At 42.6% G+C, this 22,399-nt stretch overlaps 1 protein-coding gene across 3 annotated transcripts; it reads right to left on the bottom strand.

The window, feature by feature from the left end:
* Positions 1–642: 642 nt before the first annotated feature.
* On the bottom strand, positions 643–18,541 carry LOC136586434 (retinol dehydrogenase 7-like). 3 transcript variants are annotated; one of them, XM_066584533.1, is made up of 5 exons: positions 18,408–18,541; positions 12,017–12,282; positions 7,800–8,058; positions 4,651–4,814; positions 643–1,939 (listed from the first exon to the last, which is right to left on the bottom strand). In XM_066584533.1, the coding sequence occupies exons 1-5, from the start codon at positions 18,482–18,484 to the stop codon at positions 1,728–1,730; spliced, it is 978 nt and encodes a 325-aa protein (XP_066440630.1). In that variant the 5' UTR covers positions 18,485–18,541; the 3' UTR covers positions 643–1,727. The 3 variants fall into 3 exon arrangements, with proteins under 3 accessions (XP_066440630.1, XP_066440616.1, XP_066440622.1); XM_066584519.1 differs by having other exon boundaries at positions 7,794–8,058; positions 12,017–12,365; positions 18,408–18,525; XM_066584525.1 differs by having other exon boundaries at positions 12,017–12,365; positions 18,408–18,525.
* Positions 18,542–22,399: the final 3,858 nt, after the last annotated feature.

Genomic DNA, 22,399 nt, shown 5'->3' with positions numbered 1-22,399 from the left:
GACAATGCTCGATCGAACAATTGTCCCTAGCGAGTATGCTCGCTCATCTCTATTCTCAACACATGGAAAATTTCGCACAAAAATCTGGCTTATTTCTGCCGAGAATTTTGCATCAAAATCCACATATAGCTTTGTGGATTTTGGTACAGATTTCCACAGCTACAGCTACATGTTGGGGTGTGTCCTATGGTCAAATTCTGGGTGGATGAAAGTGCACCTATGATTACAAGAAAAATCATGTTTGAGGTCATGCTACAAATTTCTGCTAAGAGAGTGGCAGAGAGTCGCTGTATGGAGACAGAACTGTTGAAGACACCGTGAAATAATGGTTAATAAAAATATGCAATTTTACATGGAGTTGAGGGCAGATAATATACAATTGTCAAGTAGGCACTTTTCCAGCATGTGACGTGACTAGAAGGGGTTAATGTATTTCCACTTACTGGAATTTGTGCTCATCATCCACTGGAGTTCAAAACTGAGTATAAATTGCACCCTAACACAGTCCATACACCCCCAGATACTAGCAGCCTCCACTTTTAGTAAATGGCAAGAAGTCCCAAATACATTCACTCACTGCTGTACAGCACAGTGTTAACAGTATGAAGGCTAAGGGTTCGGAACAACAAGAAATAAGCTTACTAAAGTTTTAGGCTTTATTACAAAATGATAGAGTGCTTACAAAAAGTTATAAAGACACAATAAAAAGACATCAAACACATGCAAACAATTAAAAAGAATAAAGGGAGAAAACACAGAAAACCTACAGTAAATTTTTCGTCTTCTGTTCCTTAGAGGGTAACTTAACGAGGGAAGACATTTCAGAATTGCCTTGCTTCTCCAAAATTGAACATCTTTTTATTGTCCAACGCATTTTATATTTTCAGTTCCTAACTCAGGTTGCAGAACTGCGCATTAATTCATTAATAAAATCCCTGTTTTAGGACTGGACAGTGAGTCGATAAGAGGGCAAATACTACCAATATTCAATAGTGCATATGTGTACCTGCAGCATTCTCACTACAAAGTTATGGGGATGTTTGATTTGGATAGATAGATCCTTTTGAAACTTTTCCTAACCAGACTTAGGTCGAAAATGCAACACTCCTCTCCAAGGGATGATGGACCCCCAGAGATCTTTCCTGTAATAAAAGGTCTTTGATATTTTAAAAAACTTACAGAATAAAACAAAGTTAATCCAGTAGACACCAAATATTAGTGTGGAGCAAACTTTTTAAAACTTCGGTTTGCCTACTTCACGTTTGATTTGGCTCAAATTATTTTGAACTGAACCAGAGTTCACCAATACCCCTAAAAATACCCATAAAAGTCATTGCCAACCTCCATTAATGTAGACCAGTGGTTAGCACAGTTGACTTACAGAGCTGGGGTCTTAGTCTCCTAGGTTCAAATCTGACCAAGAACAATATCTAGAATTTTTGTGGGTTCAGTCAAGATGAAGGTTTGGGTTCCTGCTGGACCAAACTTTTAGCAAAGTTTGACGTGAAAGGTTTGACTGTTTTGGTTTCCTCGATACTATCAAATATATACAATTACATTATCTTTTCATCACAACATTTTTAAAAGCTTTCCCCCTTTTTTGTAGAGAGCTCATTATCCCTAAAAGACAGTGAAAAAGATAACAGTAAAAAAAGTGGAATAAATACAGATCATTCAATCAAAATTTTAATATTCTATCCAGAAGATGAAAAATACATGTTTTCAAGTCATTCAGTAACATTTGACAAAGGATGAGCCAGTAGATAATCTGACATAAAGGTTGGGAGATAAGATACTGGAAGATAGAAGAGTTTGGTAATCCATCCTGCAGAATATCGCGCCCATGGGTGTACAGCTGTCAAGGCATGCTCCATGCAGTCAGTCACCTGGGTTATGTGAGGGTTGCACTTGGATAGTTTATACTGGATAAATCTGCAATCTGGAATGGAAAAACATATATTGTATGTCAAGACGTATCTAAACTAGGAAAGGTCAAAAATGAAAACTTTAGACACAATGACTCCAGGCCTTGAGCTTTATGGTTATAGCCCCTTATGGCCCTTTTACACAGGCCAACAGTCTTTCAAAGGACTGCATGAGTGCTGACGTCACCGCCAAGGTCGTCAGCGCTCATCCAGAGCATATAGACAGTAAAAATTGCCAGTGGATTGCTAGCTTCTCTTCTGCTTCTCGCTCAAGTCGTCACCTCGCATGGGAAGCGCTGAGTGGAGAGCATTTGCACAGGACGAGAAGCCAGCAAGACCAAACCAAGTTTTTTTTAATCACACTTGTTGAGCCATCAAGGTGCCAAAATGACAGAACGCCAGCCACAAGTGCCCCCATTTTGAAATCTAGACCCCCTAGCCTATTCGTTTACGGGTGTACTGAGCATTCTGACCCCACAGTTTTTTGCAAAAATTACAGTAAAGCAGGTGAAAAATAATAATTTTCTTTTCACAAATATGTCAATTTCATGACAGTTTTCTTTGTTTTAAGCAGAAAAAACTGGGGAGACGCACCCATATTTTATAGCACTAGTTCTTCTGTGTTCAGCAATACCCCCATTGCACCCCAATGGGCTTACAGGAGAAATGACTCGGCCTATAAGTAAAGGGAACACCCATTGGCTTTCAGGGCACAACTGAATAAATTCCAGGCCCCATTGCAGAGAAATAATTTGACTCCCTAAAGAACCCCCCCCCCCCCCCTCCGCATTAAAGTGAGCGTTCCCTGGGATGTCTTGTAAATTACGTAGGCAGTACAGGTAGCGATCTGAATAATGCCAGGCTCACACCGCCATATGTGGAATCTGCTTGCGGAGGCCCTTAGCGGAGGCCCTTAGTGATGATGCATGTACCTGCAGCCCGTATACAATGTAATTGCGTATAGGCTACAAGTATATTCTCAACCATAGAGCACAATGGGCTCTATGTCGCGGATATCTATGGTAAAATGGAACATGCGTTCTATTTTCTGTGAGTAGATAACATAATTCCGACCCGCTAATGTGAGCAGAATTGTGTATTCCAATACAATTGATTGTTCAGTATATTACCGCGGATCAAATGCTTGTGGAATCTGTAATTTCTATCCGGTTGTGTGAGACCGGCCTAATGGTAGATCACTACGTTAAGAAAACACACTGTGTGTGCATAGACTATTTTATTTCATCTGAAAGATTCACCACAAAGGATGGAATGTTGGCGTCACGAGTGACAAACAGGCCGTCAGGTAACCACCGCTATCCCCATTTGTGAACTCTCCCTGTTGGTAACGATGTTGGGTTTCGAGCTACCCTTAGGCATGAGATGGTAGAGCCCTGTGACAAGGTTATCTCATTACCCGCTGTCTCCTCAGCTGAGGACCTGCTCCTCGGATGCCGTAGGTAGACAACTACAAATATCATATCCTTTTGTATCATTTAAAACCTTGATTTCCAATGTGATGTTATGCTATGAGTAAGGCTGCATGAAATGTGAAACACGTCAGTTTGTCTTTTAATCCCTGTGCACATGGGAATTTTTAATGTGTTTCCAATAAAAGAGTGATTTTTTTTTTTTTTTTAAGTATACTGCTGCTGGATCAAATTTATCATCATTATGCTAAGACCGCCCCGGGGCCTTTTAGAAGGCCCCGGCTGCCATGACACTGACACGGCTCCCTGCGATCTCATCAAGAGGGGCCATACGGGTCCCCAGAATATGGTCCCTTTTTAATGCTGGCATTTAAAAAGTTAACAGCTCTGTGAGTCGCACGGCTTATCAGAGCTCTTGCGGACAGCCGGCGCCCACGTTGTATGGAGGGAGATACCCGCGCCATCTCCCTCCATTCCATACATACCCCAAACATGAGGGCCTAACCTTAGGTCCTGTGTTGTTAAGGGGTTAAAGCCATATCCGAACCTTGGTCCATACAATGCAATACAGTTTCCCACATTAAACCAATGGTTTTGTGACAAGGTTTCCATCTCATTATAGCTTTCGGTATGTGAGACGGAAACCAAAGGTGGAGAGCAAGAACAGACAAATTGTAGGGTGAAATGAGCCTAAGACCGGCCACGGATGAGCCTATTAATTCACATTTCAGTATCTGTAATACGGACATGCGTACCGGCTTGACCGCAAGGTTCACTAACCTGAACTACCAGGTCCCAATGATGCTGGTAGTTTGCGTTAGTAAACTCCATGGTCAGGCCAGTATACACATCTGTGTTATAGACGCTGAAATGCGGATGTAATAGGCTCATCTGTGGCCGGCCTTACTCATGTATCTCTTAAAGGTATTGTCCAAAAGTTTTCTTTTTTTTTTTTAAGTCTGCTTTCTCCAATATTATGACTTATAGAGAAAAAAAAGCTTCTTCTTTGCCTGAGAAAATAACGGTAGGAGAAGCCTTGGACATGAAGGTGCTCCTTCAAGAATATGAATGCACATAGTTGACGTGTATAAGGATGCAGTGGTACAAACAAATTTTGAATTTTTGCTGTAGGTATATTTTATGGTGTCTTCTGTATATTCCAATTATCTTATTGCCTCCATTTTTTATTTGCGTTCCTTTCATGGATGAAAATAAAATGGCGTATTAAACTAAAGTAACTTGATTTCACAATTGTGAGACTTCTATAGAAAAATGGAATAACTAATAGTACTCACAGACTTCAAAATACTGCTGTCCATAGGTTTCCTTGGCCCATAGTGGAGCCTGGGACCAGAGAGAATGGAGGCTTTGTAGTGTGGTCTCCATGTCTGTAGCCGGCGTTTTATATGAACTTGGTTCAATGACAGAAACTGAAACCCCAAAGCATCGGAGTTCACGCCTGTTGAAAGAAGACCTCAGACTATATGACTTTGTTTATGCAGTAAGTACACAATATTCATTCTTCTTCTATACGTGGTCATACAGTACAGTTTCAAAAGGTATAGTGGCGCATGTAAAACGTATTCCTAGAATTATATAGGATATTCGTGGAAATGTACTTCTGAATTTCCGCTACAATTATAGATTTAAAAAGTTGCATATTATGGCGCATTTGCCCCAAAATTTGTGAGCCCTTCTTTTGCTACTTTTTAAAAGGGGTTTAGTGCCAATAACCCACAGATTTACTATAATTTATTCCAGAAACTGGCAAATCTATGCCTGCTCACACCTGGTATAGATTACAAGTTTTTGTATTTGATGCGCCAAATGTATCGAGGTACGTGCACCTCTCCAAAATGCTCCGGCGTAAGAAGCGTCAATTTTCTGCATTTAGACTGGCATATGAAATGATATTTTAAGGCTAACTTCATGTGGGCGAGCGCGATAAGGAGCCATGAATCCCGCCCCCATATCGCCCATAGGATGCGAAGTGTTTTTATGTCGAAATAGTCTTGCATCTCTTCAGGGAAGAATGGAATACTCTGCCGTGTCTGTCATGGAGGTTCGCAGAGTTTCTCCAAATATTTTCAAAAAGAGACCTGGCATTGCGATGCTGCTGTCGGCCCCATTGAAAACACTAGGGGGTGCGATGCAAGATCATGCAGCAAGATAGAACCTGCTGCGATTTGCTTCCGGCATTGCATCGGGGTGCCATGCAGGAAAACATCGCTCATGTGTATGACCCCATTCAAAAGAATGGGGTTCATTCTTGTGCATCTTGCAACGGACAAATCTCGCACCACTTTTGTTGCCTGTGTGATGGCGGCCTGAGGCCGCTCTCGAATGGCCAGGAAAATTATACGAGATTTGTGTGTTGCGTGACGCTCAAATACAAACCCCCTTCTCTTGAATGAAGTCATATACATGAGGAATGTTTTTTACAGCATGGCAGTGCTGGAAAAAAATCGCAGCATGCCCTATCTTTGGACGTTCCCTCAGAATGCTTCAACCATTGTTTTCAAGTGAGTGAGATGTGAGGTTTCCCATTGAAAATAATGGATATTTGCTGATCCTCCGCCTTGGCTATTTCCCTGAAGTGACGCATGGTGTGTTTTATCACAAGAACACCTCGCATCTGCGGGTATATCGCATGTTCCCGAGCGCAATATTAGGCAGAATTTAACGAACAGATATCGCGCTCGGCCATGTGAAACTAGCCTACGTTATTTTTCCCCATTGTCTGTGGGATAATATGTTGCTATCACCTATTGACAAGGCATTACTATTAGAGATGAGCGAGTATACTCGCTGAAGGCAATTGCTCGAGCGAGCATTGCCTTTAGCGAGTACCTGCCCGCTCGAGACCAAAGGTTCGGGTGCCGGCGGCGGGCAGGGAGCTGTGGGGGAGAGCAGGGTGGAACGGAGGGGAGATCTCTCTCTCCCTCTCTCCCCCCCTGCTCCCTCCTGCTGACTGTCGCTACTCACCGTTCCCCCGCGCCGGCAGCCGAACCTTTGGTCTCGAGCGGGCAGGTACTCGCTAAAGGCAATAATCGCTCGAGCAATTGCCTTTAGCGAGTATACTCGCTCATCTTTAATTACTATAAATTCTGATGCAGTTGTAGTTTTTCTTTTAACCACCAGATGTCAACACAACAGGCATACCCCTAGCGACTCATTTTACAGTTTGTCATAAAACAGTGTTATAACCTCATTATCTCTAGTACATGATGGCCTAATGAAAAAATAATCACTGAAAAAGTAGCCTAAAATACACTTTTCAATACGGTGTTGAGCGCCTTTGGCCTCCATGACTGCAGTGTTGAGGCTGGTTTGAGAAACTTCATTGGCCAGCTCAGAGTCCGGATATTTGCCATGAACTAAAACACTGTATTCATGCACACCCTATTCCCTGCGTTATCCATTGCATCACTATCTGAAGCTCACTTTGAAGAATGGAGGCAAATCCCTTCACACATCTATTGGAATTTGGTGGAAAGTGACCTAGGAGGGTGACTGCAGTCATTGAGGCCAAAGGCGGCCCAACACCATACTGAGAAATGTGAATAAAATCAAATTTCACCGCCTTCCGTGTGTGCCCCAATACTTTTGTCAACCTAGTGTATCTTCCATCACAATAGGATAGTGGCAAACAGTCACAATTAGAGATGAGCGAGTATACTCGCTAAGGCACATTACTCGAGCGAGTAGTGCCTTAGCCGAGTATCTCCCCGCTCGTCTCTAAAGATTCGGGGGCCGGCAGGGGGCGGGGGAGAGCGTGGAGGAACGTAGGGGAGATCTCTCTCTCCCTCTCTCCCCCCACTCCACCCCGCTCCCGCCGCAACTCACCTGTCACCCGCGCCGGCCCCCGAATCTTTAGAGACGAGCGGGGAGATACTCGGCTAAGGCACTACTTGCTCGAGTAATGTGCCTTAGCGAGTATACTTGTTCATCTCTAGTCACAATGTATGTAATTTACTTCACTTTCGCATTTGATCCTATACATGAGTCTACTTCTCCAGAGAGACCGTATACTCTATACCTGTTATATGTTCTCAGAGTAATCGTCAAAAAAACAAAAATTCAGTTGGATTTTTTTTAGGAATTTGAAAAAGAATTGTGGAACGCTCTATTAGATTGTGTTTTGGCGGTATCTGTTAATCTCCATAATGCCGTGCCACAAAGAGGCAAATGGGTCCATACGGCTAGCTTCGAAGGTGATGTCAATCTCTGTTAGGCTTCATGCACACAGCACTGCATGAGGACTTCAATGGGAACTACACCTGCAGCACCATTATAGGCCACTACAGTGCGTAGATGTGTTTCATACTATGGTCTATGTTTGTGACACATGCATTAAGAGAATCAAGCCTCTTAATACATTTGTTGCATCCAAGTATAAAATCTTTTAAAAAATTGTAATTTAAAATGTTGTTCAAACCTGTACCTTATTGAGTCTGAGAACGCTTCTACTCCAAATCTAGAAACGCTGTATCCTCCTCCCACAAATGCTAATCTGCCCATCACACTGGACACGTTAATAATTCGTCCTCTGGCTCTTATAATTAGAGGCAGTAAGCTGAGTGTGACATCAATCATTCCAAGTAAATTGACGTTGAGCACTTTGACAAAGTCCTCTTTATTAAGCCATCCGTTGGGCGCTATAGGTATAGAAATCCCAGCGTTATTCACGAGTCCCCATAACCCTATTAAGAGAGAATAAATGGGGAAAAAAATTCAATATTATGTAGTTACCGACTATGATTTAACATTACTGCAGCTCCGGTTCTGTTCACACCATGTGTGGTGCACATTCTGCGTGAAAATAACCTTAGGCATATTCAATACAATGGTATATGGCATCCATTAACTTCCCTTATAAAATAAAATGTGTACTGCACGCGATCCCTTTAAGGTGGGGTTATGGTGGCGCAGCACAGACTCAAGTCCCGTGAGAATCAGAGGATATATAAGAGGTGTTTTATGCATTTTTCAGAGAGGTGGAAGTGGTGAGACGTGAGGCAATACTCTAACTCAGTTGTAGACCGCAAGCTACAACCTGACATCAGAGTTGGACAATTGGGAAGAGGTTCCTGTAACCCATACTCTCCCAATGGGTTCCACTAGCAAAGCTTCACTGTAGGTACTCCACTTTATGACTAAATTTGAATTTGATATGTTCACATGACATTTTTTAACATTTTTAGAAAAATCCAATGCAGATCTCCCACATGACCTACGGCAGAAAACCGAAGCTGAACCTTCGCTTTCTAGTATAGATTTGCATTTACATCGGTTATGGATCTATATGCGGTTTAGCTCTATTCAATGGGGCTAATTTGCATGCAGATAACCCAACGATGCTGTCTGCATTTGTATCACACAATTATATTTATTTCATGACTAAACAACTTTGTTTATACAACCCCCAATTCCAAAAATGTTTGAATGCATTGTAAAATGCAAATGCATGTAAAGAAAAAAAAGAATGCAATGATCTGGTAATCTCATCTAACCCTATCTTATCCATAATAGAACACATATCAGAAGGTGAAAGATATTTTTCCATGAAATCTAAAAAAAATAACCCATTTAGTAATTGATGGCAGCAACACATCTCAAAAAAGTCGGGCCAGGTCTACCATTGTGCAGCATCTGATTTTCTTTCTATAACAGTCTGTAAACGTCTGGGAAGTGAGAAGGCCAATTGGTGGAGTTTTTGGAAAGGAATGTTCTCCTGTTCTTGTCTGATGTAGGATTCTAGCTGCTCAACAGTTCTGGGTCTTTGCTGGATATTTAATTTCATAATGTGCTAAATGTTTCCTCTTGGTGAAAGTTCTGGACTGCAGGCAGCCAGTTCAACAGCCGGACTCTTCTTGTGGGAAGCCATGCTGTTGTGATGGATACAGTATGGGGTTTAGCATTGTATTGCTGAAATATTCAAGGCCTTCCCTTAACGTAAGGGTACGTCATGGGAGTCGGGTACTTCCCGCAAAATGACATACCCTTACGTCATAGGGATAGCGCGAGATCATAGCAGAGTAGAACGCGGCAGGGAAAGGGTTCACAGAGGGAGCGAACTCCCTCTGTGACTCCAGCCGGCTCTCGCGATAACATTGCGAGAGCCCGGCTGGTTGCTATGGCAACAGGACGCCAGATACCGGCGTCCTGTATTGCCATAGCCTGTGATCGCTATAGTAAGCGATAAGGCATGGCAGGAGAGAAGTCCTGCCATGCCTTATCATAGCGATCTGCAGTGCTGCAGTCCCTCAGAGGGACACAGATTGTGTGTAAAACAAAAAAAAAAAAAAAAGAGCAAAAAACGCAATGAAAGTGATCAAAAAAAACATGTGTACCCCAAAATGGTACCAATAAAAACTACAGCTTGGCTCGCAAAAAATAAGCCCTCAGAGAGCTCCGTCCATGGAAAAATTAAAAAGTTTTAGGACTTTGAATGCAGTGAGTTTAGAAAAAAATAATTTCCAAAAAAAGGGTTTTTAGTGTGGAAAAGTGGAAAAACCTAAAAAAATATAAGAATTTTGGTATCGTTGTAACCGTAGCAACCCACAGAAAAAATGTAGTGTATCATTTATGCTGCATAATTAACGCTTTGAAAAAAACCCAAAAAAATCTATGACAGAATTGATGCGTTTTCTCTCCCTACGATCATAAAAAAAATAATAAAAGTTTTACAATATAATCTATGTACCCAAAAATGGTACCAACAAACACTACAGTTCGCCACGCAAAAAACAAGCCCTTATACGGCCGCGTTGACGCAAAAATAAAAAAGTTATGGCTTTTGAAAAATGGAGATGAAAAAATACCAAAAATCGTTTGGTCCTCAACGCCAAAATAGGCCATGTCATTAAGGGGTTAAAGAGATGTTGTCTGGATGGGAGCGTATGTTGTTCTACAACCTCTATATACTGCTCAGCAATGATAGTGCCTATGAAGATGTGTAAGATGTGCTTCTGAGAGACTCTGCCTCTATAACATCCTCTTTGTATACAAAGTCATGTGTCAAATCGACCCTCCAGGTGTTTTTCTTTAGTACCGCTTACTTTGCAAGTCTTTATTAAACCTGCCCCAACGTCTTTGAGATGTGTTGCTGCCATCAATTTCTAAATGAGTTAATTTTTTAAAAATGAAATGAAAAAATGCCTCACTTTCAACTTCTGATACGTTTTATGTTCTATTGTGAATAAAATATAGTTATATGAGAGTTTTTAAATCATTGCATTCTTTTTTTTCTCTACATTTATTTACATTTCACATAGCATCCCAACATTTTTGGTATCGGGGTTGTAATAATTGTACACATATAACAATCATTAATAGAGATGAGTGAGTATACTCGCTAAGGCACATTACTCGAGCGAGTAGCGCCTTAGCCGAGTATCTCCCCACTCGTCTCTAAAGATTCGGGGGCCGGCGCGGGTGACAGGTGAGTTGCGGTGGGGAGCGGGGGGGGGGGGGGGGAGAGAGGGAGAGAGAGATCTCCCCTCTGTTCCTCCACTCTCTCCCCCGCCACCCCCCGACGGCCCCCGAATCTTTAGAGACGAGCGGGGAGATACTCGGCTAAGGCGCTACTCGCTCGAGTAATGTGCCTTAGTGAGTATACTCGCTCATCTCTAATCATTAACTTTACAGACGGCGTTGCAGACTATTAACATACCGTGCCAACTGTAAAGTTAACATTTTCTACATCTTAACTGGTATATTTACAATGTTGTATACGCATGCATGCCTTTTTATGAAAATCTGCATAATGTTCCATCTTTTTGTGATTCCCTTGGAGAGATAGACCCACAAAAAAAAAAAACAAGATTATTGCAAGGTCTGTTTTTGCAAACTTTATAAGCTAAATCCCCAGGAGATACTTAAAATAAATGCTTACTTTAACATTCCTTGCAACTGTCATGATTTTCTTGGAACTGTCTTTTTACACAAATCTGCATAAATCTGCCCATTTATAAGACAGTCCCTGCAAATGGGCTGATTTGTGCAAATTCGTGGAAAAAGAAGTGTTTCTATGTAGTTTTAGAGATATTCCTGGGAAAAAAGGATTTAAAATGATGGTGTTGGTTGCTCTCAAGGATTCTCTTGGATTGTATTAACACTTGTGGCTACAAGATACGTCCTATGGTTTCAGAAGATCTTGGGTTTGGGGGTACAATTATGTCTCAGTCTAAAACGAAGATATTTATAAATAAAGAACGGGAACCTGGAATTTGGTATAATATTTAATTAAAGCTGCTTCCTTTTCAGAGAAAAGCCCTTTCTAAATGCAACCACAAGAAAAAACTAAACTTGCAGGGGGAATCTGTGTCCGGCCATGCATTTCCCCTGCAGTGGCTGAATATAGCATTACATGGCAGTCTTTCTCAGGAAAGGCTATGCTCAGGTCTGTGAGAACAGGAGATTCTTTCATAGGGCCCTTTATTGTAGATACATATGTGCCTAGCTATCACCAGTGTGCATGTGCAAGCCTTTGTTCAATGGGGTCCAAAGTTGTGCCCTATTAAGATGGAAATGCTCCTACACAACTCCCATGGATCTATTGCCATCGTCTAAATGGCCCTGATTGGTTTACTGTCAAGTAAAAGCGCCATACTGTACATGAGTCAATAAGATTATACTAGCAGTGTCTGGCATCTTTACCTTCTCCTCTAACATGCTGTTCAATCCAGGCAGTAGTCGCTCTCACACCCTGACTATCAGTGACATCTAACATTACAGTTTGCAGTCGACTTGATGCCTCCTTCTTCAGGTTTTCGGCCCCTTTCTCCGTTAGGCACGCTGCCAGCACTTTCATTCCACGTTTGTCCAGTTGCTTCGCCAGCAGATTTCCAAATCCCGTATCACATCCGGTAATGAAGACATATTTATCAGAGAGATTCTCCAGGATGTGACTCTGTCTGTACCATCTGTACAGGAGAAGGAGACCCCCGATCACCAGCAGGGGGAGCCACATGATTTGTAGAATATGGAGGTTTATAGCTGCAGAATACTATAAGACATTAAAATTAAAACAACATATATTATAATAGAACAATGACATTTACAAACATTATAATATATATATATATATATATATATTACATATATCATGCCTGGACTATAGGTGTGGAGTAAAGATGAGCGAGCATACTCACTAAGGCAAACTACTCGAGCAAGTAGTGCCTTATGCGAGTACCTGCCAGCTCGTCTCTAAAGATTCGGGTGACGGCGGAGGGGGGTGGGGGCGGGGGAGAGCGGGGAGGAACGGGGGGAGATCTCTCTCTCACTCTTGCAACTCACCGCTCTCCCCCACCAGCACCCGAATCTTTAGAGACGAGCGGGCAGGTACTTGCATAAGGCACTACTCACTCGAGTAGTTTACCTTAGCGAGTATGCTCGCTCATCTCTAGTGTGGAGTCCTGTCATCCAACAGGCTCCACACCAGGTGAGTCCGTACGTCTCTTTTCCTTTATGCATTTCTCCTCCTAGGAGCGTTTACAAACATAACAGTTCTACTTTATGCATTTGATGTGTTAAATTTGTGAATCCTTCCCTTTTTCAACTACAGATGCAGCTTAATGAATGCATGCCGCTGGCAGTAACCAGTCTTGGAGGTTATGAGGACTGTTGTCCAAATGGATTGATGCATAACATCTGTGATTTATTTAGTTTTATGCAGTTGTTGCAAACAATGTGCTGCTTTACATTTTTATCGCCATCTTGTGTTGGCTGTTATTATTACACCTGCACTTCTATAGCATAAAGGGTGTTTCCAGGCACAAAGTGGACGAGTATTTCTTATGTATATTTCTTCCACATCCCTGTGCAAAAACGAAAAAATCCCGCACCGTAGAAGAAACAATCTTAGCATCCCTGTTATTCCGAGTTTCTGATTAATCCTTGGACCCTACCCAGTTACACTCGCCTGATTTGTGGATGACTGGTTGACAGAGTGTTCCATCTGTATTGGGCTTTCAGGGACTACAGGTGTAACAGCGCACCCTTCTGGTTCGGCTGTGTACAACAGGGTGAGTCCCTTTCATTTTATTTTCTCCACTCTCCCCGCTCAGAAGCGCTGTCATTTCTGATAGCTCATCAATAGTTGATCATATATCTTGATTGGACATCTGGATAGTAATAGTAAAATCCTGGAAACCCCTTTAATCCTTTGAAAGGGATTTTCCAAGAGTGAGATACTGGTGACCTATCCTTTGGATAGGTCATTAATATCAGATTGCTGGGAGTTTGATGCTCATGACTCCTACCAATCAGTTGTTTGAAAGTAACAGTGGCGCTTGGGTGAGCACCGTAGCCACTTCAGTGCTTACCAGGCTTAGTGTCATACATCGTATAGTGCTTGTGCCCTGGTATAGCGATTCAGTCCCATTCTCTTTTATGCAGCTATTCAGTTTTTCAGATCTTGGGATCGGGGGTGCAACTAGACTCCTTTATGTCTAAAGCCAAGATGTTTGATGAATGTGACATCACATGACTAAGAAGATGCTGTGACGCTCACGTGAGCACCACGGCCTCTCCAAACATTTAATTTGCATTGCCACATTCAGGGAGTGATAACTTTTTCATTTTTTCCATCAACGCAAGCTTGTTTTCTGCGGAACAAGTTTTTTTGCTTTTTTTATGGCACTATTTTGGGGTTCATACAATATACTGAAAAGACTTGTATTCATTGTTTGGGGGCAGGAAAAGGAAACAGCAGCTATTCCCTAATGTTCCAGTTAGTTTGCTCCTGGCTTTTGTTGTTACATTGTTCCCCATGGAGTATAAATTATTATTAATGTTACATTTCTGTCAGAATCTAATAAGTGCACAAAGATAGCATGACAACTATTGATGCCCTGTAATCACATTAAGAGGCGCCGATGAGTGTAAAATTATACAAAAATTACACAAAATTTATACAATATAATTAATGTAACGTAGGACAATGTGCGGCTACAAACGGACCTGGATAAGCTGGGGGCTTGGGCAGAAAAATGGCAAATGAAGTTCAATGTTGAAAAATGTAAGGTTATGCACATGGGCGGGAGAAACTTAATGGAGTACCGCTAGGGAAAAGTGATATGGAAAAAGACCTGGGGGTATTAGTGGATTGTAGACTAAACTGGACTAACCAATGCCAGTCAGCTGCTGCAAAGGCAAATAAAGTCTTGTGGTGCATTAAAGGAGGTATAGGGGCGAGGGACGAGGCCATTATCCTTCCATTATATAAGGCACTAGTCAGTCCCCACTTGGAATACTGCGCACAGTTCTGGACACCGCTGCTCAGGAAAGATGTTACAGTACTGGAGGGGGTTCAAAGAAGGGCAACTAAACTAATAAACGAAATGAAGGGATTGGAATACCCAGAGAGGCTACCCAAATTGGGATTATTTACTCTAGAAAAAAGACGGCTAAGGGGTGATCAAATAACTATGTATAAATACATGAGGGGACGATACAAGGATCTCTCCCAGGATCTGTTTATACCCAGGACTACAACGGTAACAGGAGGGCATCCGTTACGTTTAGAGGAAAGCAGGTTTCATCACCAACATAGAAAGGGGTTCTTTACTGTAAGAGCAGTTAGACTGTGGAACTCTCTACCGGAGGAAGTGGTGATGGCAAAATCCATAGAGGAGTTTAAAAGGGGACTTGATGTCTTTCTGGAGAAGAAGGATATTACAGGATATAAATATTAGGTTAATTGTTAATCCGGATATACAGGCAGGTAGGAACTATTAGGGGTTGATCCAGGGAACAGTCTGATTGCCATTAGGGATTCGGAAAGGAATTTTTTCCCCCAAAAGGGCTAATTGGCTTCTGCTCTTGGGGGGGGGGGGGGGGTTGCCTTCCTCTGGATCAACAACACAGGAAGATAAACAGGCTGGACTAGATGGACATTGTCTTCATTCGGCCTTATGAACTATGTTACTATGTTACTATGAGTGTGACAGTGCCTCTGTCAAACCCCTTAGATGCCGGGGAGGTCAATAATGATTTGAGTTATTTCTGATTCTGACCATTACAACAGGTGCCCAGGTGTCACTCACTGCTGGGCTGCAGCTGCTGGTTGAACATACACAGCTCTGTGAGCATGTGAACACCATGATTCATATAACTATTCGTCATGGTGGATTTATGTAAACCAGTCCGTGACATACATTTACACCATGGAGACCTAACAGGTTAAAGCATGCATATTGTTTCATGTGAATTTCCAGAATAACCTGCTGTGTGAAACATGAAGAATAACACTATGAATGGTCTCATTTTAACTTTTATTTTGAATTTTTTTTCACCATTTAGCCTCTCTGTAGGCTTGCTCTCTAATTTTCAGTTTTCCCTGAGCTTAGCTCTCTTATATACAGTGATCTCACTATCTCTCATACACTGTACACAGAACAGAGATCGCACACCCTTATTTCTTTGTGGGATACCCTCTGAAGCAGTTGCAGCGTGGATAACATTATAATAATAAACAGTGTATCTGTGATTCCATAACAGTCTTGGGCCCCACTCAGTAATGATGCCCTCTCTGTAGCCCCACAAAGTAATAGTGCCACCTCTGTAGCGCTACTTAGAGAAAATCCACCCTCTGTGACCCCAATTGGTGATAGTGCCCCCTTTGAGTCCCCAATTACTTATAATCCCTCTCCTGTGGCCCCACTTAGTAATTATGCTCCTTCTGAGAATCCACTTAGTAATAGTGCCCTTTTAGTAATAGGGCTTTCCTATAGCCCTCACTTAGGGATAGTGTCCGCTCTGTGAGCCCCTACTAATTGTACTAGTAATAGTGCTCACCTCGGTGGCTCCCACTAGTAATAGTGCCCCGGCTCTGGTCCATGCAATCTGCAACAGCATCAGAACTATCTTCCTTTTGCATTCTGTGCACAGTATACCTCCTCCCCCTTCACCTGCATACAGCATACTGGCAGGTGGGGATAAGTAGTGCTATGCACAGAATGATCAATGTTAACCAGAACTGTGTGGAAAGAAGGTTATTTTGATATTGCTACCAGAGGTTCGGAAGCAGGTGAAGTTATTTGGCCCAGAGTCCCCATCTCCTGGGCCGGCTGCACGGTCTTCATTAGCAACACAGGCAGTATTGGTGCGTGTACATTTTAAGGAGTGCAATGATACTATTCTCCAAAAAGATAAAGGCATTCAGCAGCAGATAAGAAGAACCATTGTTTCCACATGAAATGAGGATGAAAACCTTATGAATTAAGTTCATTGTTATGAGTGCCAAACTAGCAAGACTGAAGAAGGAACGTGGCCTGAACATTCATACACAGTACTAAAATGATACAGAGAAGCAGAATAAGGTCCGGTGAGCCGCCTCACAAGATTATAGAGAATCAACTAAATCAACAAGCACATTGAACTGTTAAACGAGGGCGTACCCAAAAGAATCATGGATCTTCTTCTGGGGGTTACTAGTACAAGCTTCCATTATAAACTTCATTGGGTGGCTGCGCACGGATGTGTTTGCGTGTGCAAATCATTGAGCACGCAACATGCATAGCATAGAACCCATTGATATCAATTGGTTCATACACCTTTTTTGTTTTTGCGTGCACAAAAATAGAAAGCCTGTTTTATTTTTGTGCACCAAGGGTCTCCACAGAAGTCTATGGGCAGTGCGCAACTTTGCGCACAGATGAGCAATATGGTGCGCAATTCTGTAAAAGAACATATCTGGAACTTATTAGGCTAAATAGCCATTTAAATCAGGACGTGTTCATCTGCCGTAATGTAAGTGAACATGCATTGGGTGCGCAAAAATGATAGTAAAATGCAAAAAAAAGACTCATTCATAGCACAAATATGTTACGCTAAGTCGTGTGCAAAAACGCATACACCTTTGTGAAGCAGCACTAAACCAGGCACACAGTATTCTATAAGAGTTTGGATCAGCCCATTCAAGTAAACAGCTACAGCCACAAAGGTATGACATTGAGTCCGGGTCAACAATAAATGGACCGTGGCTTTATGAGCATCACAGCTTCATTATACAATTAGAGATGAGCGAGTATACTCACTAAGGCACATTACTCGAGCGAGTAGTGCCTTAGCCAAGCATCTCCCCGCTCGTCTCTAAAGATTCGGGGGGGGGGGGGGCGGGGAGCGGCGGGGGAGAGTGGGGAGGAACGGAGGGGAGATCTCTCTCTCCCTCTCTCCCCACCGCTCCCTGCCGCAACTCACCTGTCACCCCCACCGGCCCCCGAATCTTTACAGACGAGCGGGGAGATACTCGGCTAAGGCACTACTCGCTCGAGTAATGTGCCTTAGCGAGTGTACTCACTCATCTCTACATACAATACATCACATCTACAAATTTAGTGTAAAATGGTCATATTTCTCATAATTTGTTTCAAGTATGACAATACTCAACCACCAACTGACTAAAATAATTAAATCATGACATGCCCTACAACCTCGGATCCTGATGTTCATATCTCTGCAGATAGAGTCCATCAAAAGAGAACTTTAGTACCTGCACACACATGCCATTTTTGTTGCGTTTCTTTTAGAATATTTTGTAGCAGTTTTTTTGTTTTTTTGTAAACCTGGCAGAATAATATCCTACTGCACTTAATATGCGGAAATACAGAAAAATACAGTATGAAATCTACATCAGAAATTCCCATTAAGATGCCACATATGAACATACCCATAGTTATTAGCACTGATCTAACTCTATGGCGCTTTGATGTTTGCATTATGATTGTAGATCTATTATACCCAGTCGAAAACTCTGTTTGCTCAGCAAGAGATAACGTTGGCTATGAATTCATTCCAACTCACAGAGGATTTCCTGTTCAGAAATATCATTGATACATTCAAACTGCCAAGATGCCCCCAATTTGACAAATAGCTTGCACATGGCGTTACAAGCAGCCAACTAATTGTCAACTTCCTGCAAAGCCTTAGGGTTCAACCAATGTGTTTAAAAGCCCCGTATCACTCCACAAGCTTGAATATGAAAGACTTTTCCAGTTCCTATTGTCTAGTCCCGGAATAACTCTACTAAAGTGATAGAATTTTTTACCTGTAAGTAGGAAGCAGCCGTACTGAGAGCTCCGACATCTGTCTGAGCACATGGAATAAATGCAAGAGGCCTCCCATTCCTGAACTGGGATGTGCTGTACTGCTATTGAGTCAGCCTGAGCTTCCAGATGTGTCTTGGATGTCAAGGATGAATAGGATATTAATTCCAATTGCAGAGTGGTTGGCAAAGGTGCATAACTGCTTAGAAGAAGACAAAGATCTTTTGTGTAAGGAGGAAATGCCTTTCAATAGGAAAAGAGGAAACATTGGACAAGAATGCCAACTTAATTTCCAATAAATGCAGAATTACAAAGAATAGCTAGATTCACGAGAAGATGGTGGATTACATTACATCTCCATGCCAGAATAATTAAGTAGTTCATCCTCTTGTTATGTATCCTACCTCCGTCATGTTTGATATCATATTGATCTTATTTATGCACTTTATGACTTTATGGAAAGTGTTTTACTTTTTCAGCATTGGAATACAAAAATGAGTCCACCCTTATTCTAAACCAGGAGTTTCTTCTAAAACCACTAAAAGTTGGGTATAGCAATATATCCTCCCATCACTGTTTACCAGTATCAGATAAGGAGATTTTGTATTTGGTACATTATGTAGGAGGCACATGGAAGGCTTGCCATAGGATATTAGGTAACATCGAATTTGGAATACAGTCCAGTCTGCCCGTCTGCACCTTTCTTGTGATAGATAAGCCGGCTCCTCCTTGCTGTTCACTGAAAGAGCCAAAAATGCAATACCCGATAGGCACAATCGCCGTAAGGCAGGCACAATCGCCATAGGGCAGGGCAGGCGCAATCACCGTATACCCTCATAGAATGCAGTCTGCCAGACTATGATAAGGAGGAGCTACTTGTTCAGTGCAGACTATTATACAGTCACCAACTTAACCCAGCCCAGATTGAGGAGGAGCGACTGCAAACAAACATAGCCCGCACTTTGGAGATACAGGGTAACCCACTGTTATGTCAGTGAGAGTTGCTATCCTGTATGGTGGGGCACACCCATCTTTGGCTGGCTTCTTTGGTATCGTTCACATGTGCGGGCTATGTTTGTTTGCAGTCGCTCCTCCCCAATCTGGGCTGGGTTGAGTGGGTGACTGCATAATAGTCTGTACTGAACAAGTAGTTCCTCCTCAGCATAGTCTGGCTGACTGCACTCTATGAGGGTATACGGCGATTGTGCCTATCAGGTATTGTATTTTTTGGCTCTATCAGTGAATGTCTTTGTTTTGTTTGTTTTTCTCTCACCTCTGTGGATCCTTCTTGCTGAGAGTGCTGGTATACTTCTTCTATTCTGGCCCTGTCCGGATTCTCTGCATACCTGTTTGTTGTCAGTTTTGTATTCTCAGCATATCATATGGCTGTTATCAGTTGTCAACATTCAGCACTCTGTGTTCTGTCCTTCTGTATTTCCAAGTTCAGTTTCTTGGCTTCAGACGTTGCCAAGTGCAAGGTGTTTACCCTTTTCAGAGCTAGTGCTCGGCTTTGTGGTAGGTGCTGTCAGGGAAGTTCAGGGTATTCCGCTCAGATTGGCAACCCCCAAAAGAGGCACAGGGTCTTATTTTTGGGGGTTGTCTTATACCTACCTAGCAGGCACTGTCGGGGTCCCTCCTGCTGCTCTTTTCAGTACTTCGGCGCTCTTGCTTCAGTCCCCAATCGCCGACAGAACATCACTTCCTGGGAACTGGGTTTGTTAACCCCAACTCCAGGAAGTGATGGCTCTGATTGGTCCTTAAGCACTGCAGCTCAGCCAATCAATACAACGCTTTAAGAACCAATCACAGCGATGGCTGTGATTGGTTCTTTGAGCACTGTATTGATTGGTCTTTGAGCGCTGCAGTGACTGGCTCAGCCGTGGTGCTCAAAAACCAATCAGAGCCATCACTTGCTGAAGGTGGGGTTTATGAACCCCATTTCTAAAAAACGATCTTCTGTTGGCAGCTGAGGACTGAAGCAAGCAGGGAGAGACCCGGACACCGCTTGCTAGGTAATGTATTGCTTTAGTTTTTTATGTAACGTAGCTAGGGCTGATTTTTGGGGGAAGGGCTTATATTTGAAGCCCTCTTCCCCCTAGAATCAAGGTATGGCTTATTTTAGGGGTAGGTCTTACTTTTGAGGAAACACAGTAGCTACTATTATTCTTTATACTCCCCTGTCTAGACTGCTCTGGTTTCCTGCACTCCTTATGATCTGGGAAAACTTGCTGTTTGGTGGGAGCCTCACCACTGAGACCCCTAGTGATCCCAAAAGTGGGGATCCCGTGTCCCCCTCTTCTTATAATTGTGAGTATATTTCTCCCACCTGCAGTAAAGTCACAGTAAATAGAGTGCCGGAAAAGCATGCACATCCAGCACTCCATTCATTTAATTGAGGCTGATGGAAATAGTGTTTGTTGCCTGGCTATCTCCACAGTCCCACTTAAAATGTATGGAGCGGCAGCAAGCTCATGTTATTCGTGCTCTATTCATTCTCCTTCTTGCTGCTGGAGGTCAGCGATCCTTCAGTAAGGAGGTTGGAGGGAAATGGGAACCCCGTTCTCGGGATTGGTAGGGGGTCCCAGCGGTGAGACTCCCTTCGATCAGCAAGTTGTCCCCTATCCTGTGGAATTCAGGTACAACCCCTTTAGGTTCTGTATGTTGCACAGAGATGGTCTAACCCATAGTCTAGCCTTTGCTACATAGCTGTGTAATACAGGTTTAAGAAGTAATGGAAAATTGCATACATTGAATCATGATGAACCAACAAAAGGAAACATATTTTAGAGGGGAAACACTAAAATAGGAGGTCATGCTTTGAAAGTGTTAGTTAACTTTACACAAGGGAAACACAAGGAGGTAGTTCTTCCCGAAAAGGATGTTGTATTCATGAAATGCCTTACTAACAGGGATGGTAAATGAGAATACTAAGAGAGTTCAGAAGTTATTGTTATGCTCAGAACAATGACTGGATCAAACCAAAAGACCGAATAGTTTATACAGAACATGTAGATTTATCATGGGCGTACCCCTGCATTACTTTTATTGTTCCTGTCTGTTATTAGTTTTTACTATTTTTATTTAAAGGGGTTGTCCAATCAGTTCTATTATTGACTGCAGCACTGCCGTAAACCAGGCAGGGCTGCAGCTGTAAACAGACTGGAGCAGAGGGTCATGCACCGGCACAGGACACCGTGGGAGGCGGAAGAGGTGAGTATGTCACTAATTGCTATGTTAGTGCGCAGCCTATTCCTGAAAATGGCTGGGTATATGCTGGCTAAAACCTGCTTCCGTTTGAAAGGTCCTATATGTTTTTGCTTTTCTTTTAATTTCTTCCTTAATTGGTTACTGATTTTTCAAACAACTTTTGCTTATGTGATAGCCGATGTGATAACTAGTAAAAGTGCAATTCACTTTATTTACCTAAAATAATCTTTTTGTGCTGGAGATTTGCTCTAACCACTAGGGGTCGCCTTTCCTTCTAACTTGCTATCTACTGCTTGTTGTTAAGTGAAGTCCATCTCTAGTAACATAGATAATAGAGATGAGAGAACGTACTCGTCCGAGCTTGATATTCGTGCGAATATTAGGGTGTTCGGGATGCTCGTTACTCTTAACGAGCACCACGCGGTGTTCTGGTTACTTTCAGTTTCCTCTCTGAGACGTTAGCGCGCTTTTCTGGCCAATTGAAAGACAGGGAAGGCATTACAACTTCCCCCTGTGACGTTCAAGCCCTATACCACCCCCCTGCTGTGAGTGGCTGGGGAGATCTGATGTCACCCGAGTATAAAAGTCGGCCCCTCCCGCGGCTCGCCACACATGCCTTGTGACTTAGCTGAGGGAAAGTACTATCGTGCTGGTGCTGCTGTAGGGAGAGCGTTAGGAGTCAGTGTAGGCTTCAAGAACCCCAACGGTCCTTCTCAGGGCCACATCTACTAGTGTGCAGTACTGTGTTAGCACAGTATTTTATTTATTTTTTGTCCAAAATTGGATC

This window comes from Eleutherodactylus coqui, chromosome 1 (genome assembly GCF_035609145.1).
Source record: "Eleutherodactylus coqui strain aEleCoq1 chromosome 1, aEleCoq1.hap1, whole genome shotgun sequence".
In the NCBI taxonomy this organism is placed as follows: Eukaryota; Metazoa; Chordata; class Amphibia; order Anura; family Eleutherodactylidae; genus Eleutherodactylus; species Eleutherodactylus coqui.
Note: the sequence above shows the minus strand (reverse complement) of the source record. Positions and strands in the feature narration are given on the sequence as shown.